Below are 26651 nucleotides of genomic sequence, written 5' to 3' on the forward strand. Positions count from 1 at the left end.
TTTAGTTTCCAGCTCCTGGGAGATGTTTTATTTCTGCTTTATAGGAATTAAAAATATATTTGTCATTTACCAGATTAAATAAAATTAATCCTAGAGTTAAATTATTTTTAGGACATTAAGAGTTGCATTCTTATGGGTAATAATCTCTTTCTAACAGTGTAATGGAGTAACTGGCAATTTCATACAGCATCGGGATCGATCCTTCCCTATTTGCCTTGTACCTATGCAAATAAATATCCCATTCGATTCACGTCCATATCGTAGAATCTGCCTGCTTCTTTCTTACTCCTTTAATATTTAATTATTTAAAACAAGGAGAAATCCCACTGGAATTTTTGTCTCAAAAAATAGCTGACTTATTCTTGTCATTTGAGAATAACAGAAAAAGATGAGAAAATCTAATTCTTTTTAAGTCCTAAAACTGAAACTCAAATAAGAAGGACAATGAGAAAAAATCTTAAAACCCAGAAACCAAACTTCCCCCCCTCCCTTTTTACATGAATATTCTGGGTTTTTACTGTAGCTATTCATAGTCATACCTAAATGTAGTCTATAAATCTACTAATATATTATTTAACACTCTAACTACTGGTATAAAAAATTATAAAATATTCTGTTGGCAATACATTTAATTGAATTCTTTTCAGAGACAGCTTGTTATTGCCAGACATGCTTTTAGAGATAGTACAGAGAAATAAAAGAATTTCAGGAGGCAGTAAAACAAATAATTACCGTTTTCACCATTACTTCCAGATACCCTCCCATCCAGTCACTAAATCCTTTAAGTCTAAATCAAAGGGTTTCAGTGAACAAAATTGTATAGATCATTTCAAAGAATATAAAAATTACATCGATGTTTTATTTGAAGAGAGAAATTGAAATTCACGTAGCACTCTACTGGCTGAGACATCCGAGGAGTTATTGAAAAAAAAAAAAAAAACAAAACAGGCTGGTTTAGCTTGAACTTTAGAGGCCTGTTTCAAAATGATCAGGATCAATGCAAATCCCTCTTTTAATTTCAGTGTGCTTGTGCCCGTAAAACTTTGAGGCATTGTCCTTCTTCTTAGGCTCTCCTCTGCTTTTTAATATCAGGGATCTGCGAGATTCTCTGAGGCATGAGTATAAGAGTAATAAATAATACTATTAACCATCCAAAGCAAGCACTGCCTTTATTCTTTTAATTATTTTTTCTTCCCAACAAAGCAACCACTTTCGCATTAGGTTTGAACTACCTCAGCATAACTCCTTATCAGGAACGTATCTGTAGGGGTTAGTGAGGTTTTTTTAATCTTGACAGCTGAAAGCTGACAGATCTGCTGAAAAGGAAAGAGGTCAGTGGTGCCGCTCAGCCACGGGCCAGGGATTTTCAGCTTCCACGGGTCACATGCTTCATATTTTTGTGGGTGCCAGGATGACAAGATTTGGGGACAAGCAAGGGAGTGGGCTGGGGATGCTGGCCGGGCAAAGGCTCCCCCACCACGTCCCCTGCCAGGAGGCTCCTCGCCTGGCATGGTCCCACCGAGGTACTGCCAGGCTTTGGTCCATAATTGGTTAAAAATTGATTGGGACTGGGGAGGGGTGGGAGGTAATTATCTGTGGCTGGAAAACCTCTGGATGAAGTTTCCCTTTTAAATCAAAGATGGGGCAGAGAAGGCACGGGGCTGTTGGTGCTCAGTGGGATGGGGACGATCCTTACGCACCTCCTGGTCACTGATGTTTACTCATAGTCAGTGTTTGGGAGATTAGGCAGGCAGGCAGGCAGATATCTCGCTCTTTTGCCTGTGTGGGAGGAAAGTCATTTTTGACAGGCAAGTCTGCACTGTCTCCTGGCAGCAAGAGCCAAGCAGATATGCCAGTTATTTGGGCAATTTTGCAGGAATATTATCCTGGGGTTTTATCTGAGCCGGGCGCACAGCCCTCCATCATCGGAGTGGTTCTTCTCGCGGGGTATTGGTCCGAGTACAATTCGGTACCCCAAACGGGGTGTCTGCACATGGCACGGAGCCGACAACGTGCTCTCAGGCGGTGCGGGGAGCCACGTTGCACAGAGGCACTGCGGGCTGGCCGGCCGCACACCCCTCCGCAGCCTTTGGCTGTCCCTCCCTCCATCCACCTCTCCATCCCTCTGGTCCTGTCCTCCGGGGCACCCTGTGCCACCCCCCACCATACCCGTCCAGCTCCAGATGCCGGCAGATGCCGAGTGGTACCTTCAGCCGTCTAAAGCCTCTGCACGAGGCATGATGGGAGCAAAACAAATTGGGCCGGGGGCTTGCGGATGGGCAAGTGGTCGGTGAGCTGACTCGGAGCCAGGCTGGGCGGGGGCGAGGTACGGTCAGGTGTGCCCAGGGCGTGCTGGAACAGCCAGGCTCTACCACGACATTCAAGTTTTTCCACTTCCAGTCCTTTTCCTCGCAGTAAGGACCGAGCCAGATCACAAACACTCCAATTAAAACAAAAAAAAAAAAAAAAAAAAAGGAGAAAGAAAAGAAAGCAAGAAAAAGGAGCCCCGATGAGCATCGCAGTACTCCACTCCCTGCCATTTCCATACGCCCGGCTGCTGCTCCCTCTTCTCCTCCCAGCCGGAGCCCATGCCTCTTCTGATACCCAGGAAAACATTTTGTTCTGCGTTAAGGGCTAAAGCTAACACATGACCAGTGAGAGGCAGCAGTTTGTTTAGCTCTTGGAGTTTATTTTAATTGCGGCCTTGTTTTGTAATGAGGACGGCCGCAGCAGGGGGAGCCTTCTGGGATCCGGGGGGCTGTTCCGGGGAACTTTCCTTATCAATAAAAAGAAGTCTCGTCTATTTAAATTAACAAGAACCAGATGGGATGCGTGCTCAGCTGCTTTGTTTTCTTGGAAGTTAAACTGTACACATTTGCTTATTAAGGATTTCAGTGGCTGTCAGGGATCACAGGTCCCCTCCAAGTGCTACCTTTATCATCCCCAACCTCCATCAGGGAGGAAGGAGGGGGAGAGAGACGGGCCGTGTGTTCATGCTGACAGGCAGAAAACAGCCTGGTAAACCTGAGTAGTTTGTTATGATGATGCATGAAAAAAAGGAGGAAAAAAAGAAAAATCATGTGATTTTTATGCAAATCAGGTGAATTGGACGGTTAAAAAAACCCTAAATGTCAGGTAGATAAGATCACATACACCTAGAGCAGTGTCATGATATTCTTTGTACGTTACATTCATACTGGAAACCAAAACGTGTTACAGAAATCAGACACCCACAAAAAGCTCTGAGATTGCACTGAGAACAGGTTCCTGCAAAGCACCAACCTCTGACAAAAAAAAAAAAAAAAAGAAAAAGAAAAAAAGTAGGTTAGATTAGAAAACAAGATAGTTCAATTCAGCCAGGGAATAGGCTGTCCCCGCACAGCGTGCAGCCTGGCCTCAGTGCACGCGCATTAATATGCACAAAACTCCTTTTAAGTAACGTTCGTGCGGCGGCACCCGGCTCTGAAACGGGCAGGCGGCTCCCGCAACCCATTCTCGACTGCCACGGGGAAGGGGAGAGATTTACGGGCTCTCTTCTGTCAGGCTAAACTTTTCTCTCCCAGACACTTTTTTTTTTTTTTTCTTTAAAAGTCCTGGCAGCTATTTTGCACAGGGATGGCTAAGCCTCGTGGCCTGAAGGAGTTAATTTCAAAAGAAAAAATTATAGTGGGGCACTGTTTATTTAAGCAGTATTTTGTAAAAGACGAGGCACTTCTTTCCAGAGGTGCAGTTCACCTGGGAAAAATACGCACTGGCCTCGACGCCGCTTAAAAACCCGCTCCGTGTCCCCTGGGGGGGTATGACCCAAACCCCGGGGGCTCCCATCGCCACCGAGCAGCACCTCCAGCTCCGAGGGCCTTCAACATCAAACTACAGCTCTCAGGGAGGGCTAAATAATTTCACACTGCTTTGTGCCCCGCACGCCAACATGCAGGCAGAGGGGTTGCTTTTCATCCGAGGAGCTTCGCCAGGGTGGGGAAATGGAGAGGCTGGAGCGGGACGCCCCGTGGGGGGGGGTGCGAGGCACCTGTAGCGATGCCCAGCGCTGATCCTGCCTCCGCTCCCGCTCCTCGGCGCCGCAGCGGCATGCCCAGAAATAACCCTGCCAACTCCAAGGGGACTGTTTTCCAGCAGCATCACCCCTGTCCCGGCATCGCCACCACTTTGCAGGGCTGCCCATCGGGGTTCGAACCCCTGCCTGGGTGAGGGGCTCTCTGCAGGGTGGGGGGGGTGATTTCGAGAAGGGGGTGCTTGGGGCTGGCCCCCCACAGCGGGGTTACCGCAGCCCCCCACCAGTGGGGCCGAGCTGCTGCCTCTCCACATGCCACATGGGCACCTCATGGGTGTGCAGGAGCTGCCCCAAGGCCAAGGCCGGTGGGGAGCATCCCACAGTCAACATGGGGGCTGCTGGTGGCTTCCCACTCCTCCCAGCAACCCTCCCCGCCATGGGGCCACCTTCCCCCCCAAAGCGAAGCTGCTTGCTGTTGGCTGGCGGAGGCAAGGGAGGCCACCTCGCCGGGGCATCGCCACCCTGCCCGCCTGGCAGCCACCACCACCACCGGCTGCCAAGCTGGTCCCCGGAGCTGGGACCCAGATGGGATGGGCAAGGGAAGAGGGTGACAAGGCCTCACTCAGCACTGACCCCTCTGGCTGATGGGGGGAGAGGGGTCCCGGGGAAATGACCCCATCCCCAGCGCCCTGAAGCCCCCGGCAAGGCACTGTGGGGACTGCTGCTGCTGCTTTTGGGGGGCAGACGGAAACGGTGGGAGGTGGGGGTGGGTGGCAGGAGCCCCTGGGGAGCTGCGGCCGGGCCCCGGGTGACGGAGAGGAGGGAAGAGGAGGTACGAAACCGGAGGAGAAAGGCTAAAAATGCCGCAAAGGTGCCCAGGCCGCCCAGTTCCCAGCCCGAAGGGGATGCTGGTGGCTGCTCTCTACGTCCCTGTAACGCGGGGGGTTAGAATGGAAACTCTGATGCAAGTCCAGCTTGGCAGTGGTCAGGCAGAGCGAGAAAACTCCCCCGTAAAAGTGCTACTTGAACAGAAGCCGTGATCGACCTCGGGTCTCCATCAAAAAAAAAACCCAAGCGGCAGCCCTCTCGCTGCTCCCGAATGTCCCGCAGGCGCTGGGCTCTGCCGGGCACATGCTCCGGCTAAAGCGAAAGCGTCACACGCTGCAGAGAAATGACAAACAGAAAAGATCTGCCCCCCCCAACAACCCCCTTCCTTTTAATTTCATTGCTGTCAGGGCAAAAAAAAAAAAAAAATCAACATCCCGGAGCAGACTTTATATTATTGGGTCCGTTTCTCCTTCGGCCGCTTGCAGACACCCGGGGAGCCCCCTCCCTGCCTGGGGCTGGGATCGGAGTCGCACAGCTCGAGCTGCACTCACTCACTGGGTATTACATATTGCTTTTTAACTACAGGAAAGCCATCTCTCCAGCATATCTGTACAATCCCAAGTGTCTCAGGAGTACCATCCCTGTCTTGCCACTGGGCTATTTTTAATAAGATGAGTTGGATTAGCAGAAGGGCTTTCTTCCTAATTTTTTCTTTTTTTCCCTCTCCTTGCTTTAAAGCGTTTCGGTTCAAGAGCTCAACTGAGAAATCAAAATAAAAGCAGCACCCGGGGACTTCGCGTCCAAGGTGGCTGCTCTGCGGGGCTCGGTGGTGGCTGAATCAGTAGCTCTGAGCAATTGCATTAGTGGACCGAGGGCACCGTGACCTGCGGTGGTTCTTCTCGTAAACAAATTTCTATTAATTACAACGGCCCGGGAACACCATCGCAGCCCGGAGCGTGCCCTCCCCCTGCTCCCCGCCACACCGAGCGGCCGCGGCATCTCGCAGCCTAAAAAACCGATGGGGAAAGAAAAATGAGACTGGCGATCTGCTGATCCACCCCCCCCCCCGAGACAAACCCTCGCAGCAGGCCCGCTCGAAATAAATACGCAAGGCTGGGGGATAGAGAGGCAGAAATCTCGACGGATTTACATACAGGGCGATACATTTTCATACAGGACCGGGGGAAGGCGGAGGTGACGGGCCCCCTCCCTCTGCACTCCCCTGCAAAACCCATCCGAGATACGGATTGCAAAGGCTTTGCATTATTCCCACCCCCGCCGCCCCACGCCTCCCAGCAAAGGCCTTTGCCCAGCAATAGGCGAAAAGTGCCGAAATAAAATCCCTTCCAGAAAAGCCAACGCGGTTTTGCATCCCCGGCACAGTCCGACATTTCCGTACAAGCAGAGTATTTACAGACTTACAGGTTTTTTTGCAACAATAACAACAACAGCTACAAAGAATTAACCCACCACTCCAGAGTCCTGGAAAGGAAAAAGAGAAAAAGGATCAAAAAAAAAAAAAAAGAAGAAATAATCATCTTTTTTTTTTTTTTTTGGTCTGGAGAATCCTGGCAAAGAAATTAAAAAAAAAAAAAATAAAAATTAAAACCAAAAAGGAACAAGGGAAGGGAAGCGCATGGGCGGGTGTCTTTAAGGAAAAAGCTTCTTTCCCCGAGAGTAAATCCCATCGGAGGCTGTGAGCCGAGCGTGGCTCTTTGCAAAAATTATAAAAAAAGCTGATTGAGGGAAAAATAATTTTTAAAAAAGTAAAAATCCAGTGCAATGCAGCAGGATCCTGGCTTTGCTCGCTGGGTTGTTTTTTGGGGCTTTTTTAGGGGGGAGGGTTGCTTTTTAAACGCGAAAGTGACCCCCCGCCCCAAATTAAATATAAAAACAAGTAATAATTTAAAAAAAAAATAAAAATTAAAAGGCGGGTTTTTTGGGTTGGTTTTTTTTTTCAGATCTCTTCTTTTTCTCTCTCTCTCGGAGAGGGATGGGGGGGCGGGGGGGAAGGGCGGGGGATGTGTGTTTGCACCGCCCGGCGTTGCACCCGGGACCCCCCGTTCGCCGCTGCCGCTGCCGCTGCCGCTGCCGCTGCCGTTGCCGCCGTTGCCGTTGCCGCCACCGCCGCTGCTGCTGCTTCTGCTCCGCGCCGCGCGCGCTGCTTCCGCGGCCGCGCGCCGCCGCCACCCCGCCGCGCCCCCACGTCACACACAGCACCCGCCGCCACGTGACCCGCCGCCCGGGCGCGACCATTGGGAACGGGGAGGGGGGGGGTGGCGAAGGAGGGAGGGCGATTCGATGGGACCCCCGCCGCCGCCGCCGCCGCCCTCCCGGGCCCCGCGGCCCCCCCCCGCGCCGCCCCGTAGGGGGCGGCGCGGGGGGGGGCCGCGGGGCCCGGGAGGGCGGCGGCGGTGGCGGCGGAGCGGCGGGGGGAGGTCCGCGGCCCTCCCCATGCTTAACGCAATGGTAGAGTCTGCAGCTCAAATTCCGAGAATTGGGCTCTGTTGATTCTTAGAACTGGGGTTCTTAGAAGTGGTGATGCAAGGAGTTTCTAGGAAAGCCCGGAGACCAGGTGATTGCTGCTTCTATTGCCGCGGCCGATTTTACCCTTTAATTCTCTCTCGCTTGCTCGCTCGCTCTCTTTTTTTTTTTTTCTCCTCTCCTCTCCATTTTTTTTTTTTTTTTTTTTTTCCCTCCTCTTTCCCTCCCTGCCCCGCTCCGACGCCTGGCGCGGAGCCGCCTCTATATATTTCTACTCTTTTTTTTTTTTTTTTTTTCCCCCTCTTTCCTTCCCCCCCTTTCCCGCGGCAGGTGCCCTGACAGCCCTTTAATATATATATGTTTTTAATTATCTCCTAAATTTAAATTTTTTTTTCCTGCTTCATATATTTATTTAATTCCCCCACACACACATCCCCCCCTCTTTCCTTGCCCGCTGTCAGGCGAGAAAAATAGGGGTGCCTGCATGTCTTAACGCTGGGAGCGTGTATGGGGGGGGGGGGGGAGGTCTCCCTTCGCCGTCCTCTCCCGGGGATTATCGGTTATCTGGGATTATTGGCTTTCCCGCACGCGTGACGGCCGGGTGGGGACGGGGAGGACGGCGGCGGCTCCTCTCTGCACCTGCAGCCGCCCCGCGGGCGCAGGACGGCGGCGAGCGCGGCTGCCGGCCGCCGAGCTTGTGGCGTTTTGCGTGACTCGGGGTCGGCTCCCAATGGCTGGATCCCTCGGTCGGGTGTGTTATTTTTCTTCCCCCCCCCCTTTTTTTTTTCCCCCCCTTCTCCTTATTTGATCTTTTTTGTGTGTGTGTTGTGTCGCTGTTGTCGTTGCGGGGCTGGCGGCAGCGCGGGGGCTCGGCGGCACCGGGCACCGCCGCTCCGGCCTTTCCGCATCATTTTCCCTCCCCCCTCTCTATTTTTATTATTATATCATTATTATTGCTATTCCGTCCCCGATGGAACCGCGAAACGGCTGGTGTGTTTTGCAACCTGTGGCGGGGCTGCGCCGTGATCTGTCGAGCCCCGGGCTAAGAGCGGGCGGTGATGGAGAAGACTTGCGGCATTTCTCTGCCCGGGGAAGGGGGGAGCCCGCGGGGAGGCTCGGCCGTCGCCGGCTGCCGGCCCCGGAGCACCGCGGAGCGGCGGCCCGGGGCGGGGGGGAACGGCGCTCGTCTCGACGGTGTGTGCCGGGGCGGCCGCGACGGGCTTTTCTCGGCTGGAAAATAAAACGCGATGCAAAGCTCGGGAAGAGGGAGGGGGGGGGAAAGTGTATGGAGCAACTCTGAATATTACGCGCAGGGCTCAAAATAATAATAATAATAACAACCCCCGCGGGGAGGAGAGGGGGTCCTCCGCCGGGAGGAGGGCGGCCGGCGGGGGGGGAAGTGGGGTGCAGCCGTGCAAGGGATGGGGTCCCGGGTGCGGTGCGGGGGGAGCCCCCCGGTGCGCCCGTCGCAGCCCTTCCCCTGTGTTTACTACCGCGGCGGACTTGGCGCGGCGACAGGCGCTCGTAAATCTGCCGCCGGCAGCCGCGGGGCTGGCCCCCGGCCACACGCTATTCCTGGAGCGAGCGGCGCGGCCGGCCGCGGAGAGCCGCGCAACCCCCGCGCACCGCGCCCGGCTCGCGCCGCTGCGCCCCCCCCAGCCTCCCTCCGGCTCCCTAAAAAAAAAAAACTAAAAGCGGGTGGGGGAAGGGAGAAGACTTTTTTTTTTTTTGTTAAGTGTGTGTTTTTGTGTGTGTAGATATATTATTTTTTTTTAACCCCCTCCTTAAAAAAAAAAAAGAAGCAAAACAAAACTGAAAAAGCCCAACTTTGTTATGAAAACTTTCGTGGTCGGGCGGCAGCGACCTCTCCCGGCCGCCCCCCTCCCCCCCCCGGCCCTCTGCGTCGCCATTCTGCCCCCCCCAACCCCCCCCGCCTTTAATTTGCAAAGTCACAGTATGAAATGTTATGAAATCGCCTCTTGGGAAGCAGGAAAACAGAAAGCAAGGCGTTTGTTTAGAAAAATCTGCGGCGGCCTCTCAGATGTGCCTAAAAAGCTGCCTTTGACCCCCCTGTTGCATTTCCAGGGAAGAGGCAAATCTGGGCTTAAAATCATGAGTCAAAAACAACAAAAACAAACCCGGCCCGGATTAGTTTTTTCCACTGACTTCAGTAGGCACAGGATCGGTGCGAAGGGAGGCTGGGGCCAGACGGATGAGGCTCAGCAAGAAGCGCTGCGTTGGTCCAACGTCTCTCTCTGGGGCCAAATTCGTACCTGCGCCAGTGGAAGTGTCAGCAGGGCCGGGTATGGGATCAGGCCCTCATTCGATCTGGGGATGCTTATTGATTCCTCTCCTGAGGTTTTAAATGCTTTAAAAATTATTATTTGCCATATTGTTTCAAAGGTTTAAAGGATAAGTGCTTTAAGAGCAAGTACAGGCTTCTTCCTGCAGTCCTGGGGGGGTTACAGTTCAAAAATTGCTTTAAAAATATTTTAGGGGAAACCTCTCGTTATATATACATGGAGAGGCAGAACCTGAGGTTCTGTTGCTTCCTCCTAACGATAGGGTCACAGGTTTAAAAACTTACGGTATAGATGGCAATTTTTGCCTCATGAAACAAATCATCAAGCCATTAAAATATTCAAAGGGTGTCTAGCAATTTTCCAGAAGAATGGATTATTACATTGTTCCAGTAAGAAAAGACTTCATCTCTGAGCGTTCAATTTTGACTGGCAAAACAGATCAAAGATCTCTTGGGATGCATTTCAATTCCAATTTCCAATCCCCCTCAGTTCTGACTGTCTGAGTCAATATTGGGAGAGGAAGTGGAGGTTAACTGGTTAGTTATTATTGCGAAGGAAGAAGTCGGAATGAGAAGTGATTCTTACAAATCCCACCCCCAAAAAAAGAAAAAAAAAATAGTCAAAAGTCTTTATGATACTTTTCAGACATCCCTGTTTGCAGCACTGGGAGGACTTCAGCCTGCTGTCTGATGAGACAAAAATAAACCTAGCAGAAACATTAAGTTTTTCAAAACAAGGCTGGAAAAGCTCATAAAAATAATGTTGCTCAGACGCGTTTTAAGAGAAACAGAATTACATCGACAAAATTACATGTTTTCCAGGTTTGGTTGGGGTGTTTTATTTTCCAAGGGGAAAAATTGCTCCTGCAGCAAAGCTAACTGGTGCCATCTAGTGTCATGTCTTCTCCCTCCTCCCCGGCCAGGGCAGGGGCTGCCGGGGCCGGGAGCCTCGGGAGAGTGGGAACATGTTTATTAACTACTCGTTTAAAAAAAGAAAAAAAAAAAATGCTTGCCAGCTAGGAGGAAGGTGGCAGAGGAAACTCTGGATGCCACTGAACTTACTTAAGGAGCCTAATTGGAAACAACCGAGTGCTTATTAAAGTCACTGACATTTCCATATGGAGTTCTCTCTGGTCTGGTCATGAAATCACATGTGAAAATCTTTCCGAGTTGTGGTGTTAATCTGCCCTTGAATTTCTACCTAATTTAGGACGTATTGTAAAGCTATGCTTTTTTCCTTTTCTTTTTTCCTTTTTTTTGGAGGGGAAAGCTTTCAGCCCCCGATGGCAGCAGCCTAATATTTGTAGGAATGGTGTTCGGGGTTTTTTTTTAGTAAACAGTAGTGTTGTCCTCAAGAACCCATTACAAATACAGGTGGCGAAACTTTGTGAGGCAGTCCTGTGTTGTAGGAGCAGGGGTGGGTGTCCTCTCATTTTATGTGAATACGCCATTAAAAAGAAAATCATGTTACAAAGTCTATAGGTGAGTAAAATGAAGCTCTAACCAGCAGATGCATTTCTCAGTGTGCAGCTTATGTACCTTCACGTATTTATGGTGTTGAGGTTGAAGAACCATTTCACACCCGTTTTAGTCCATGTGCTTAAATATTTGGGCTGTGAACTCCACACAAAGAGCTTTTACTATTTCAGTTGGAGTCTGAAATGTTGTTTTCAGGTTTCTGAGAAGTTTGTAAAATCTAAATTTGGTGAAAAGCTGCCTGCGTGCTCATAACCTCTTGTTCCATTTTATAGTAGCATGGGAGTCTATAAACGGGAGCCCTGTATGCCGAGTGCCTGTATTCTTTTCTACATCTATTTTTAAACCATTCTTCTGTTTGGCAAAAAGTGACACTTGGTTTCCATGTTTACAGCAGGCACTGGCAAACCTCAGGAGTTCACAGTTTGCAGTTTGGTTAGATGAGTATCCAAAAGTCAGCATCTGACCAGTAAACTCCTTGAGACTGCAAATTTAGACTGCAAATGTAGTCCTCCCTGCATTTTTTCTTTTTTTTTTTTTTTTAAATCCATGCTAGATCTTGCGTGTTCCCATTGCTGCAGGACACTGGCAGCCAAAAGACGCACACCCCTAAATCAGAGCAAGTGTGTAGTCTTCAGGATTGCTTTAAAACCCCAGTAATCTCAGTGGAGCTTTACATCTAAAACACAGGGAGAGCTAAGGGCGTTGGAAGAGGGGAGAAGTTTTGGGGCTATGTTGTTTTCCTCCCCCTCTTTCTCCTGGTCAGCGTGCTGCCTTTGGGCTGCATACCGGGTACCCATGAGGAATGTGGGACCCTTGTTTACAGAGGAGAGAGTTTGGGACAAGCACACTGCAGGACAGTGGCTCCTGAAGAACATGTCCTGTAGGTCCAGGCACGCTCTGAAATGGGTCTCCTTAAATCTGTTTGGCTAAATATAGGGGTGAGGGGGTGTCTCTCCTTTGGCCAAGGGACCCCAAGCTGCATATGTGTCTCGTCCCATCCAGGTGGGATGCCAAAGCAGTTCCTTACTGCCAAAATGAGCTGTACCACCCTGAGCCCCAGGAGGACAGAGACAGGGAGGGTCGGGTCGGTGCCGGCTCGTGACTTACCACCCCGGTGCAGGGTGGGGATGATGGGACACCTCCTCTGAGCCCAGCCGGGCCAGGGACCTGGCTCAGCTGCTGGGGATGCCCGGCTCTGGCTGCACCCTGCCGTCGGGTCGGCACTTCGGTGTAGGGCTCAGTGTTGGCAGGGCACGGTGTCCATCCCTTGTTCTCTGGAGTAGCTCCCTCGACTTCAGCCGGGACGCGGTTCCTGCCTTCCCTTGAAAAATTAATGTGCCAAATTGCTTGAGGTTGTTTGAAATGCTGAAGAAGGCTTGACTCCTCGCTTCCCAAGGGCATGCGCTGCCTGTCTCGCAGTCAGAGCTTGGCTCCGTAGAGGGCAGGGGAGTCCTCTTTAGTGGAAAACATTGGAGGCAGTTTTAGTGTGCTTCCCCCACCTCCTCTGTGTTTTCTTCTGCAAAGACCAAAACAATGTGGAGACTTGAGCCGGGCCAGCTTTCAAGGGCAATCCTTTTAAACCCTCTTTTGAAGTACAAACTATAAAGTTCCCTGCAGCGCTCGAGAAAATATGCAGTTTTCCTGGTTCCAAATGCTGATAATAAACCTGTCCAGATAATGTATTGCATTTCCTAGAAACATTTGTTTGCTGGCAGGAAATTGGATCAGATTGAAAGTTAGCAGAGACCGCTCGATAGAGCGAGTGCAATCCACTCGCTGAAGGGTACGATGGAAAATACGACAGGGCTTGCACTAGTGATGCTGCTTTTGAACTGTGCTGACGCTGTGCACTAGGACTTCTCTTGATCTCTTCTTGGGTTATTATTAACACAGCCACGTTTTGGCCTAGACGCCAACCAGAAGCTGCTAAATTAATAAAACTCTGCTGTGACAGCTAAAGGACGCTTAGTGCCCCCTGATTGCATGACACTGGGAAAGCTGAGCTGGGCGCTTGCACACCCCCAGCCAAAAGCATCCTCTTCACCGTGGCTTGTAGCACCCATGACTGTGCCTAGGGGGGGGTGCCCACACCACCCCATTTTCTTGGTTGTCCCTCTGATCCCTGTTCAGGAGAAACCAGGCATCCCTTGGCAGGGCGGAGAGGCAGCTGGCAGTGTGCCCTGGCAGGCAGAGGGGATGTTCCGGTGGGGCTGGGACTGGGGAGGAAGGGGGGGCAGGATAGAGCTTCCCCTGGGCGGGCAGTTTCGGAGCACTGTGTGGGATGAGGCTGTGGGGAAGGGAGACTTCACCCAGCCACCCCTCCAGCGTGATGTGAGGGAGTCAGCGCTGCAGGCTCTGGAGGGGTAGGAGACCGGGACCCAGGGAGGGGTAGTGATCGGTGCTCTCCCCCAGACTATGCATTTGGGAGTGGGAGAGGGGCAAAGACCATGGGGTATCCCCCATGCAAAGAGGGGTAGGGGAGTAAGGAGTTCCCCCTGTGCACAGGGTGGGAGGAGGATGGATGAAAAGGGATTCACTATAAATGGAGAGTGGATGGATGGAGGGGTTTCCCTGTGCATGGCAGAAAGATGGATTGGGGGGTGGGGGGGAAGTCCCTGGTTCTCCCTGCTGCCCTGGGGTGGATGAGCTATGAGGGTCTCCCCTTTGCATGGGGTGCAGCTGAGAGGGGTTCCCCCACACGCAAGTGCACCCTCCGCATGCTCACCAAGCCGGCTGCAGGGAGAGCAGAGCCAGCCCTGGGCTCCCTTCCAGGAATGGGTTTTCTCGGGGAGGTGCCGGCAGGCAAGGGCCATTCCCTGAACCGCTGGGGCAGACCCATTGCCTTCCTGGAAGGCAGCAGCAGTGACAGTCCCATGTGGCCACCCCTGAAATGGGCCCCGCAGCTGGCCCAGACCTTACTCTCCAGGCACAGCAAGCCCCGGCGTGCAGCCCCGAGCACTGCCGGAGAGCCCACACCTGCAAGGTACTGGGCAGGAAAACTGGAGTGGGGGGGTTGGGGTGATGCTCTGGCCCCAGCTGAGCCTGGGGGAACCTCATGGGCTTTGAGGGGGGTGTGGATGGCAAAGACCATGCTTGGCCACGGTGGTCTTCTCTGCTCCCCATCACTGGTCTCTGCTCCTTGTTGCTGTCCCCTTCTCTGCTGGTCTCTGGTCAGAGCATCCTCCCATGCTGGCATGCGGAGCTGGTGCTGTGCAGAGGCCGGGAGGGGCAGGGTTAACCCGGCTCAGCATAGCGAGGGGAAGGAAGGTCCCTTTCCCTTTTGCATGCCCACATCCTGCAGCCGGGAGCTGCTTGGGATGCACCTGCCCGGCTCCCAGGGCTGTAGGCGTGTGTGTTGCAGCAGCGCTGTGCCGGGGAGGGATAATGTGGGAGGGTGGGAAGGGGGCTGTGCTGGGGTTCAGCTCTGGGAGAGGAGCTGAGCATCTCCCCGGGCAGCGCTGCAGTCTCGCTGTGGGTAAGAGAATTTGACGACAGCAGCAGCTTCTCACGTGATGCTCGCGGGCACAGAGTTCATCTTGCAGTTTGTAACTTTGTTGGTTTATGGATGGGTCATCTCCCTGTGTCTGTGACACCAGGGTGAGTCCCTGGGAGCCCGGCGGAGCGCGTTTGCCAGCGCAGCCGAAGTCGGGATGCCACCCAGCTGCCCCAAATGCATACATCTGCTCCTATGGTCACATGGATGCGTGCTGGGCTCCTTGCAGAGTGCCGTGAGTCCCTTGGCTTGCGATTGGTGGTAGCGAGTGGCTGGCAGCGAGCATGTACAGAAAGGTCAGAGTCTGCAGTATTTGGGAAATGAGTCACTTTTTGTGTGCGCGTAAAGTTTTAAGCTAGCCAGGCTCAGAGCGGCTCTGAAGATTTGCATTTGATGGCTGGAATGGGGCTTTAAGACACCACTCTGGGTTTTGCGTGTGATACCTTGCCTTAAATCTCACCTCTTCATCCCACCCCAGTGTCTCTGAGGATGTGAGGGGAGCTTGGGCTCCAGATCTGCACATCTCCCGCAGGGGAGAGAAGGGGACGCTTGTCCTCACAGAGCTGGATGGGCTCTCTGCAAGTGCTGGCAGTCTTACTGTCTCCATCCAGTTTTTCGGGGTAAGTCCTCAAAATAGTGTGATGAAGGTCTTGGGCTTTGTTGGTTCACTTATTTATTGTGCTTCTCCCTGCTGGGGCAGCTGCCTGAGGACCTCCTTCCTGCGTTGGTGCCAGGTCAATTGTCTTTGTTGGTTTTAAGTAAATTTGGGAGTAGTAGCGTGAGTCCTGGAAGGCAGTTAACTCCTGGGTTTCCTTGCCATGCTGCCCCAGCCGCATTGCCCGTGAAGCCAGCGGCTGGAGACAAAGCTTGCAGTTTAGGGGAAGGCTTTTCCAGCAGCCAGAGGAAGGCATTTGTTCTGGGTCCTCATCCGTCTCCGCCACTGGCTTCCTACGCGATCCTGGCCAAGTCACTTTGGTACTTGACGCCCATATCCTCCCAACTCTGTTCGGCAGTCCCGTCCCAGGGCGTTTTCACCGGTGGCTGGAGCGCGTGGGTATTCTGAGAAGAGCCGTAGCTGTTTTGGAGGACTGGATTCTGGCTCTTTCCAGGTTTCTGAGCAGAGTGGCAGCAGATGTTTGTGTGTAAGTCATACCTGTTAACAAGGTGCTGGGATTATGGCATTGGTCTTGGATGTGGCACTGGCCAGGAATTCGATCTTGGCAGGGGAAGAGTTATCTCCGAAAGAAGTGGTGAGAAAATTCTCGCTTGACTTCCCTTCCCCACCTGCCTTTAAGTTCCTGAGTCATGGAAATTAAAATCTCCTTGGCATACGCCCATGGTTTGGGCTAGAGGGTGTGGAAGAAGCTATGATTGGATTCTCAAAGCCTGTGGTTGTGATAAGAACGTACTGTACCGGAAGAAACAAATGTTAACCTTACTGGAGAGTAGAAGGTTTGTTATCTCTAGCTTTTATCCAACTGATACTTGAGCGAAACAGCAGGCTTGTGTCCTGCCACGGCCAGTTCATAATTACCAGCTAATGTGGCATTTGTTTTCTTGTGCTTTATTTGTAGGTTTGAAAGAAACTTTTGGACTGTGAATTGAGGCATTGGGTATGTAAATTTAAATTTTGTGCTTCCCCTCCTAACCCCCCCACCCCCCCTTCCTTTACCATGTTGAATGAAATTTTTCATTAGACCCAGCTGGAATTTGTTTTCAGGAGAGCAGCTGCTCTGTAGAAAATACTGTATGTTCATATGCCACTGGGGAAGGAGGAGGAGTCGGCGTTGTGGGAGGGGGTTGAGCATGGAGGAATTTGACGCTGAAGATGCACGTTCCAGCCCAGACTTCAGGCACAGGGAGATATGGGCTCTCCTGGGTGCTAGTTGGGAGGACACCTCTGAGATGGGTCAACGGGTGTTCTGTTGGGGGAAGGCTTCATGTTCCTCGACTAACCCAAGCCTTGCTCACTGGGAGAGACTGGGCTGCGGTGTGGGTAGCAGCCCAGCAGGTTAGATGAGTTCTACTGCTAATTGCCACCACCGATTCATTAGGAAACTGTGGAAAGGTCTTCTCCACAGTGGCCACCACTTGGGAGCAGGAAAGTAGTTTGCTGGTGGGTGAGGGTTGGTGCTCCACTGTGGGTTGGATTTTCCAGATGTTGAAATGCTTCAGCTTCAGTTGGGACCTTAAGGCTTGTTTTGATTCCCGTGGCTGGATTTACAGCTAGACAGCAGACGGGTGAGAGGGATGGCTCCTGAGGAAGATCTGAAGGCTAGGAAGCTGTATGGGGAGCTTCATGGAGATGAACCCGAGTGGTGGTGGGAGGAGTGGGCTGGGGTGGAGCCGCCATGGGCGAGGCAGGGAGAAAGAGGAGCCGGTTAGCTAATCCTCAGGAGGGTCTGGTCGCCTTCGCCTGCCAGCTTGCTGGGTGGGACTGAGACATGCCAGGTCTCGCTGTCGGCCGAGAGACCTCACTGGGCAGCGTGGCAGGTGCTTGGCGTGGTGCAGGGCTGTTTGCCTTGGGACCAAGGAGCTGGCGCTGTCCCTGCCAGCAGCAGTTGGCGATCTGAGCACATCCCAGAGCAGCAGCTGTCTCTTCGCTGGGTTTAGGGTACTCACCTGGCTGCTTCTCCATTCCCATCCTCCTCCTGTTTCTGTTTCGAGCAGACTCAAGATGGCCTCGCCGGCAGACAGCTGCATCCAGTTCACCCGCCATGCGAGCGATGTCCTCCTCAATCTTAACCGCCTTAGAAGCCGGGATATCCTGACCGACGTCGTCATCATCGTGAACCGGGAGCAGTTCAGAGCCCACAAAACGGTCCTGATGGCCTGCAGGTGAGAGCAGGATCCCCTCCCTACCTCCCTTCCCTGCTCCCTCTGCCTTTGGCCACCAGCAACACTGCTGCAGCCCCAGGGAGGATCGTGGGGTTTACAGGCAGGGAAACAGAGGCAGAGAAGCAGAATTGAAAGGGGCTGCCAAGAAATTTGTACCTGTAATAGGATTAGAGCTGAGACCTTTTGCCTCCAGCGCGGTGCCCACACCTTTCTCCTTGCATGCCCACACCTCTCTTCTTGCATGCCCACATCTGCCCACACGCAGCCCATGGAGACAAACAGGAGCACAGCAGACCTGAGGCACATCCCTGAAGGTAGAGCACAAATGCTCTGCAGGGACAGGACAGGAGAGGGGAGGCGAGGGAGGGCTGGATGCTCACTGGGGTGAGCGAGTCCTCTGTGACCGTGGTGTCCCCTGCCGCTGCTATTTTTAGAGCTATTCCTCCCTGGCTCCCAGGCTGCTGGCTGCACCCACCTTTGTTGATGTTTTCCAAGTGTGGTCGGGTCTGAAATCCCTTTCCAGCTCCTAGGATTGCTGGAATTGCTTCCTAGTGAATGCTAATTAACATCCCAGCATTGCCCGGTTGAATTACAGCAGATGCCTTCCAGGGTCTCCTGCTGACAGGATATAAAGATTTGAAAAACCCAAGGTTTGACTATTAAGACATCTGAAAAATGTTTTGCCAACATTTCCTTTCCCCCCCCCCCCTCTGGTTAAAGAGTGAGCATGGATGCCCCAAGAGGCTTCTGAAAGAAATGAGTCACAGTGGGAAGGGGGTGGTGGTAAGAACAACAACAACAAAAAAAGGGGAATTTCTAAATGGAGGCAGTGGGGAGTTGTTGAGCAGGTGAGATCTAAAAGCAGGCTGTTCCAGTTGGGAAAAGTGCAGTGCAGAAGACGCTTACTAAGCTGAGAAACCAAGCTTGATAATAAGGGGGAAGCTCAGGGAATTCTGTAATTGCCGCCTCCTCCCTTCCCACTTACAAACCCCTCTGTGCTAAGGGATTTCAGACAAATTCTCCTTTTTTCCTCTGAATTGTCATAACACTTGTCTTCTCTCCTATCTCCTCTCTGCAGTGGCCTCTTCTACAGCATCTTCACTGACCAGCTCAAGTGCAACTTGAATGTCATCAACCTGGACCCTGAAATTAATCCTGAGGGGTTTTGCATCCTCTTGGACTTCATGTATACATCCCGCCTGAACTTGAGGGAGAATAATATCATGGCTGTGATGGCCACAGCGCTGTACCTGCAGATGGAGCACGTGGTTGATACCTGCCGAAGGTTTGTCAAGTCTAGGTGAGCGCTGTGAGTGAACTTTGGAGAGCCTGGGACAGTGTGTTGGGGCGGGGGTGGGGGGGAGAACTGACAAAGTATCTGCAAACTTATCCTTATGGGTTGAAAATGATTGCTTCTCCCTCCTTTTTGCCTGGTTCCAGTGAAGCGGAGATGGTGTCTGCTGTGAAGACCCCAAGGGAGGAGTTTTTGGCTGGACGGATGCTGAGCCACCCAGAGGTGATGGCTTATCGGAGCAGAGATATCTCAGAGAACGGCATGCCTCTCCAAAATGGGTCCCTCTGCAATGGGAGGGCCTTTGCACCTGGCTTGATCAATAGTTTGTCTGGATCCCCCATTACCTACCATGGTTACAGCCCTCTCCCTCTAAATAGCTTCCTTGTGGATGATGAGTTGCGGGAGATGAGGATGCCTCTCTCCGAACTCTCGAGGGCAGGTGCCTTCCCCAAGGAGAGGATCCTGCCATGCGACAGCTCCCGGACAATCCCCACCGAGTACATGAGAACCATTACCGACATCTCGGCCAACATGTGCCATGCTACCATCTATGCTCCGAAAGAAGGTGCTGCTGAAGAAGCCAGGAGCGACATGCACTACAGTGTAGCCTCTGGCCCCAAACCTGTCGTCCCTTCGATCCGGAACAATCCCTATTTCTCTTGTGATAAAGTGGCTAAAGAGGAGGAGCGGACCTCTTCAGAGGATGAGATCAGCCAGCACTTTGAGCCCACCAACACCCCCCTGGACCGCAAGGGACTCATCAGCCCCCAGAGCCCCCAGAAGTCAGACTGTCAGCCCAACTCGCCAACCGAGTCCAGCAGCAGCAAAAATGCCCGTATTAGCCAGAACTCCAGCTCCCTCTTCACCAAGAGCCCCACAGACCCCAAAGCCTGCAACTGGAAGAAGTACAAGTTCATCGTCCTCAACTCTCTCAATCAGAACACCAAGCAAGACAGTGCTGACCAGAACGAGATGGGAACCCTCTCTCCTCGCACCTATACGCCCATGTCCACTTGCCAGCAGTCCATGGAGCCAGAGCATCTCAACGTGCAATCCCCCACCAAGATGAGTGTGAATGGAGAAGACTCTACTATCCCGCAAGCAAGCAGACTCAACAATATCGTTAACAGGTGAGAGGATTCACCCCCCCATACCCCCACCCACCCCCCAAGAGACAGGACTCCCTGCATTGTTGGTGGGGGTTTGGAAGTGTGTGAAATAGCTGTAGCATTGGGCTGGGTAGTCCACCCATGAGCAGGTGGAAGCCTCTGCATTTGATGGAGCACTGCCAGTGACATCGGCTGGGTGCCAGCCGTCCCCACTGCAGCAGTGCCAGCCGGGACTGGCGATGGAATTGGGAACATTGGGTCAGGAATCCCTGGCTCACGTTGGAAGCTCTGGACAGTTTCTGGAGCCTGGATTTTCCCAGCCTGGTTTTCGCCAGACTCCCTGTGCCTCAAGTTTTTGGTTGGCTGTAAGTGTTGGAATAACCAAACTACCAGGGAACAGTACGCTATCCTCTGGACCTGGATGTTCCTAGAGAGCTTTGAGGTCGTTTGGTGATGGGCACCTGAAGGATTGAGGTGCAGGGACCTGTTGTTGATCAAGGCTGTGCTGTGCATCTCGCCACAAAAGTGTCCCCATAAAACATGGCTGTCCCTCGTGTCTGGAAGGGTGCAAACAAGGGCCCAGTAGCTCAAGCACAGCAAGAGCCTTCTCACGGCTGTGTGCATTGCTGTCCTTCCACAGGTCCCGGGATGGGTCCCCTCGGAGCAGCGAAGGGCAGTCCCCACTGTACATGCATTCGTCGAAGTGCAGCTCCTGTGGCTGCCAGTCCCCACAACATGCTGAGATGTGCCTTCATACCCCTGGCTCAAACTTTGGAGAGGAGATGGGGGAAACCCAGTCTGAATACTCTGACTCCAGCTGCGGTGAGTCTTGCATCCCTGGTCGCCTTTTTCAACCAGCAGGCGAGGGGGCTGTGCAGTCTGGGGACCCGTCCACCCAGTGCCCTGTGTCCAAACGGGCAGTCAGACCTGTCCCTGATGCTGGTGGATCCCAAGGTGCTTTACAGTCCCCTCTTAACTGGCTGGCCAGCTGTGTGCGTGCATGTGAGGGGCACACGCACATGGGAATTGCTTCCTTCCTCCCCTTCCCCAGCACAATCCAGATACCTTGTGCAGGGAGTTAGTCACCTGCTGCAAACTTGGCAGCTAAGGACAGGAAACAAAGTGCACCCCACCCCACCAGAACCACAGGAGAACAAGCTTGGCAGATGTAATGACCCTAATGGGGATTGGGTAAGATGGTGTGTCTCATGCATCTGTCATGATATCTTCATTATCAGGGAGCCCAATGCACACATCTGGAGAAATGCAGATAATGAGGCTTGCAATCTTGTTGCAAAACTCCACAAGCCTGGAGACAAGTGTCTGTGCACCCATCTGCCTGTACCTCAGGGAGGGGGAATGCAGAATTGTCACCTGTGGTGTGGGCAGAGATCCACAGAGGGAACCCCACTGTGGTGATGCTCAAAGCTACATACAGCATTTAAGAGTTAGGCACCTTCCTGCTGGGGGGACCTGCCTTGCGCTTCAGATGATGATGGTCTTTCCATGCTCAAGGAAGACATCTGTGCATGTAAAGGTTTAAGACCTCTAAAGGTGCTGGAGTTGCTCCAGAGCTGAGCATCCATCCTTCAGAGGATGCCTGATAACTTGGGTGCCTTTGTGGACCTCTCTGAAAGATGTCCAGGCAAGATGCTGACTTCTTGGAAGCAGCATGTGTTGCACTGAAGGAGAGGTGGCTCGTGATGACTTTGCTCTCTCAAATCATGCACGTTCTTGCTGTGTGCACAAGAAGGTCAGGAGGTAATGGCATGGTGCAAGCACCGCTGACCGTGAACATCTGCACTCAGCTTCTTGTTCCAACACTTGCTCTGGCTGTCCCTCTCCACCATCCCAAACCCATCCCGTGGCCCATCAAGGAGCTGGCCCACACATTGCCCATCTCATTGCTCTGCTCTCTGCCCTCCCAGAGAACGGAGCCTTCTTCTGCAACGAGTGCGACTGCCGGTTCTCCGAGGAGGCCTCTCTCAAGAGACACTCTCTGCAAGTCCACAGTGACAAGCCCTACAAGTGTGACCGCTGCCAGGCCTCCTTCCGCTACAAGGGGAACCTTGCCAGCCACAAAACCGTCCACACAGGTACAGTGTTGGCCATGGGGATGACTTACTGGGGAGGCTGTGGGTTGCTGGGCATGTGGGTGTTTATGGCTGGATTTGTCTCAGGTGCAGCGTTCCCTGCTCTGTGTCACCTGCTGTCCCTGACAGGAGGAGCAAGGTGCTTTCCTTGGCACTGCCACGGAGCCCTTGGGCAGAGCACCAAAGCTGGGAATGGAGGAGATGCTGCCTGGCCTCACAGCAGGGATGGAGCTCAAGCTCCTTTGCTGTAAAACACTGGGCACCACCATTTCTAAAGGCGTCTTGCAAAATGCATGGCTGGGAGCAGATGCATGGCCTCCAGGTTACTTTGTGGTAGACTTTAAAAAAAAAAAAATATCAAAAGAACATTTAGAGAGAAGTCTGGGATTCCCCCCCCCCCCCCCTACATCCTAGAAATCCAGATCATATCTAACCTGGCAGAAACTGCTGATGGGAAAATCTGTCAATGGATGGACTCTGTGAATCAGCACAATGAAAGCTGAGAAAGGAAGGGGATATTAAGGGTGTAGTCATTTGCTGACAAACATAGGGATTTTTTTTTTCATGCTTTTATTAATGCTTAACGTGTCAACAGCCAGTTCACTAGCTGGGGAAGGGAAGTCTGTGCTGACGACTCAGGGCTGCTGCACTGAATTAGATATAAATTCCCGCAGTCTCAGCTGAGCTCCAGGAGAGCTGTGCAGATGAATGAGACAACATAAGTGCCAGGGCAGGGTTCGAGGGTGCATGGCGTCAAAGCCTGGAAACAAAAGAAAAAGGCAGGAAGGGATAGATGATGGCTGTTTCCCACTCCCCGTCGAGCCCATCTTCAACCATCCTAAAGAAACTGGTTGAAACCTTTTTGCAGCTCCCCCCATCGCTGGGGGCCAGCAGCAGCAGTGATTGTAACTGAATAATGACTTGGGAGCTGGGTCGCTGGGCGTGCCTTGGCTTTCTGCTCTATCAGCTCTTTTTGCTCCTCTAAAGAGGTGACAAACAGCCAAGGTGGGATGTGCTGGGGACCACGAGGAGCCCAAAGGGAGCCAGGTGGCCCTGCGTGGCTTACTGACAGCTGTAGGGAGATGCAGGCACCAGCTGCTGTCATGGGGCCAGGAGGAGTGATGCTGTTAATCCTTGCTGGCATAGCTGCCCAACTTTCTCTTGCCCTGAAGGCTGCAGCTCCCAACCCGAAAAAGAAAAGGTACCTGTGGTGCCCGGGTACCTCCTGAGCTCACCCTGCTCTGGGGACACCCTGAGCTGTCCTGACCGATGCTGCTTGTCCACAGCCATTGCCAAAAGGGACAGGAGTCAGGGCTAGTGCTTCATGCGATGGGGTCTGGCACCTGAAGGGACTTAGCTTTGGGGAGTGCCATGGATCATGGGGGCTGAGCACACCTGTACTTAATCCCGCACCCTTTCTTTTGGGCTCTGCAGGAGAAAAGCCGTACCGCTGCAACATCTGCGGGGCACAGTTCAACCGGCCGGCCAACCTGAAAACCCACACACGCATCCACTCCGGAGAGAAACCCTACAAGTGTGAGACCTGCGGAGCCAGATTTGTCCAGGTGCATGTGGCCTCTGGGACCTGCAGTGCCTGGGGAGGTGGCACATGGCCGGACCTCCTGCCCAAGACTGGTGATGCCTCATGGCAGGGAGGAGGCTGATGGGCCATGCTCACCGCCTTGGGCAGCTCTTCCCGTGGTGTTGTGGGATAAACAGGGGCCTTAAGGTCCGTGTGGGCCAGTTTGGCTTAGTAGGAAGCCTAATTGCTGGTTTTAGCTCCTCTCCTCCACTTGCTGTTAAGGATTGGAGATAGCAGACCTCAGACACGTGTGGCTCTGACTCCCAGCTAGAACCCAATAGACCAAAAAAAGATGGCTGGGCAGAACCCCACTCCGGGTGGGATGCCCATGCTCCTGGTGGGATGCCCTCATCCCTGGGGCTGTCCTCACCCAGAGCTGCTCTCTCTAGGTGGCCCACCTCCGTGCTCACGTGCTCATTCACACTGGGGAGAAGCCGTACCCCTGCGAGATCTGCGGCACACGCTTCCGGCACCTGCAGACCCTCAAAAGTCACCTTCGAATCCACACAGGAGAGAAACCGTATCATGTGAGTGACCCTGCTTTTTTTTGTGGGGGCTCTCGGCCGAGGCTGGGGGAGGGTGCTGCCAGACCTGGGGGACTGGGAATTCACCGGGGCGTTCGCATGGGCTGGCTGCAGCACCCCGCTGCCCTTCGCCAGCCTCACGAGGCCCCATGCCAAGGTCACGTCCCTGCTCCTCATGCCCCATCCCCCTCTCGTGCATTAGCTGATGCCGATGAGGTATTTTGTCGTGAGTGGCTGCATTGGAAACACTGACGTGCAGCCCAGGCTGGGTACATCTTAGCTGCCCTTCTTTTCCTCCACCCCATCTGGAAGAAGGTCACACTTCTCCAAATAGCTGTGGCTTAAATTACAGCCACCCGCTGTGCTCAGGGATGAGGGAAAGGAGCAGACAGCCTGTCCTGGGGTCCCCTGTGCCGGTGGCACCCACGCCGAGCGAGCAGCCTGCCCTGCCTTGCTTGCAGCCGTGGGGGCTCCCAGCTCTTTGCTGAGGCTTTTCTGGCTTTCCCCATCTGCTAGAGAGGGAATCGGAGCAGGGGTTATCATCCAAACATCCCTCTGGAGCCATCCAGCTTGGCAGGGGTCAAAAGCAGCTCCTGAAATAGCCCTGTAGCTGGCTTGAGCATCTAGATAAGGAGCTTGGCGCTGCGTCCATCGGAGCCAGGGTCCTCTCCTAAGGGACCTCAGCCTTTGTGCATCCCGTAAACCGAAATGTGCTGCTGAAAGCCTGGGATGGGGTGCCCCTGGGTGCCGCTTCTTCCACCACGTCCCCACTTTCCCTCGTCCACCGGCAGAATGGGCACAGCATCCTGGGGTAGCTGGCGGAGGACAGACGTTTGCTGCGGGACCCCCGCCCTGAAGGGAAGGACGTGTTCCCTGCCATCACGTTTCACGCCCTCTGCCTTTGCCTCTCTCCCCGCAGTGTGAGAAGTGCAACCTGCATTTCCGCCACAAAAGCCAGCTGCGGCTTCACCTCCGGCAGAAGCACGGGGCCATCACCAACACCAAGGTGCAGTACCGCATCTCGGCGAGCGAGGTGCCTCCAGAGCTCCCCAAGGCCTGCTGAAGGCAGAGGATTCCCCAGGAGGAGGCTGTCTTGGAGGGGGGAGAAGCTGTCCAAAGGATACTTGCAACACTTTAAAAGAAAAAGGAGGAGGAAAACAAAAAAAAAAGAAGAAAAAAAATTCATCACACGATGGAGTGCCTCTAAACCCATAGTGCAGATAGGTGGAAAAAACATTAGAAATTTAAAAAAAAAAATTACAAATACACGGGTTTTATTTTTCCCAGTTATGTGAAACGAAAAGAAAAATAAAATTATTCAGATCTTACTGTATATAAAACATAAAAAAATAAAAATAGTCATTTTAAATGTCTGTGCAGTGGAGTGTTGATAAACTCTGGAGTCTAACCTTCACAGCCTTTGCCGTTTGAAGATGAGGAATGTAATGTTGATTTATGGGAACAGATTTTTTCTTTTGTATGCAAAATGTGTGTTCTTTTAAAGAGAAAGTATGCTATTAAAGAGAGGGCTTTAACTTTTTTAACCAAAGGTGAAGGAATCTATGGCAGAGTTGTAAATATATATAGATATAAATATATAAATATATATATAAAATAAATATATATAGACCTTTAAAAAAAGCTATATTAAAAATATATAAAATGCATTAAAGGCTCAGTTGGACTCTGCAGGCAGAAGCCACTCTGAGAATCTTTATTATGATAGAGCACTTAAGGAGATATTTTAAAGTATTGCATCTGTACAAGTAAGAAAATATTTTGTCTAAATGCATCAGTGTATTTGTATTTTTTTGCAAGTGAAGGTTTACAATTTACAAAAAAGTGTGTATTAAACCAACAAAGCTGCAGAAGGAATTTAAAATAATAATAAAGTGTAATTTTTTTTTTTGTTCTAGTTCTCAGTCTGTATATATGTAAAATGTGGTTTCGCACGGTGCCTTTCTTTTCAATGGAAGTTTTCAATGTATGGACTATATTGAGCTCTGTTTCTTCAAGGTACAGCCTGATGTTGCAAAAGGAGTTTTGGTGGAACTCTCTATCTGGGAATGTTTTATTTTTTTGTTTTTGGTTTGGTTTTTTTTTTTGTCTTATTTTACATGCTTGTGTTATAAACAATCTCGGGAGACAGGGTTTGGGCTGTGTCTAAACTGCATTAATGCGTTCTGTAAAATATAGCTGTACAAATAAAAGAATAAAATGAAGAAAAGTGAAGTATGATGGAGTGAGGGGGAATTCTTGCCTGTCATTCTCCTTAAGCACCTTGAAGGCCAGTCAGTGCCCCGGGAAGGGGCTGAGCATCCCAAGACCCTGCACGAGCTTTTGGCTTGGTGCAGCTCTACCCCTGCATTGAAGGCAGGGCTGGCTGAAGCAGCCTTTTCCAGGGTTGAATGAAGATGGTCTCTGGCATGAGGTCAGAGCAAGACTTGAGCTTGCTGCTCTGCATCCTGGTGGGGATTGTCCCACTACACCACCTCCTTGATACTTTCTGCATTTGCACTGAGTAGCCAGCAGAAATAGAGCAGAGCCTGGGAGAGACCTTTTTCTGACCAGCCCAGGGCCGGTTCCAGATGGCCGGGTAGTTATTTATATTTCATG

The 26651-nt window shown here is 52.1% G+C and overlaps 1 protein-coding gene across 1 annotated transcript; it reads left to right on the plus strand.

Annotated features, from left to right (window-relative positions):
- Window positions 1-7362: 7362 nt before the first annotated feature.
- Window positions 7363-26267, plus strand: BCL6 (BCL6 transcription repressor). The gene is made up of 10 exons (XM_050902608.1): window positions 7363-7412; window positions 16170-16208; window positions 17266-17433; window positions 18512-18733; window positions 18874-19857; window positions 20477-20658; window positions 21765-21932; window positions 23364-23494; window positions 23901-24038; window positions 24955-26267. Exons 3-10 carry the CDS (start codon window positions 17273-17275, stop codon window positions 25096-25098), a joined length of 2130 nt encoding a protein of 709 aa, XP_050758565.1. The 5' UTR covers window positions 7363-7412; window positions 16170-16208; window positions 17266-17272; the 3' UTR covers window positions 25099-26267.
- Window positions 26268-26651: the final 384 nt, after the last annotated feature.

The sequence above is a fragment of the Gymnogyps californianus genome, chromosome 10 (genome assembly GCF_018139145.2).
Source record: "Gymnogyps californianus isolate 813 chromosome 10, ASM1813914v2, whole genome shotgun sequence".
Lineage (NCBI taxonomy): Eukaryota > Metazoa > Chordata > Aves > Accipitriformes > Cathartidae > Gymnogyps > Gymnogyps californianus.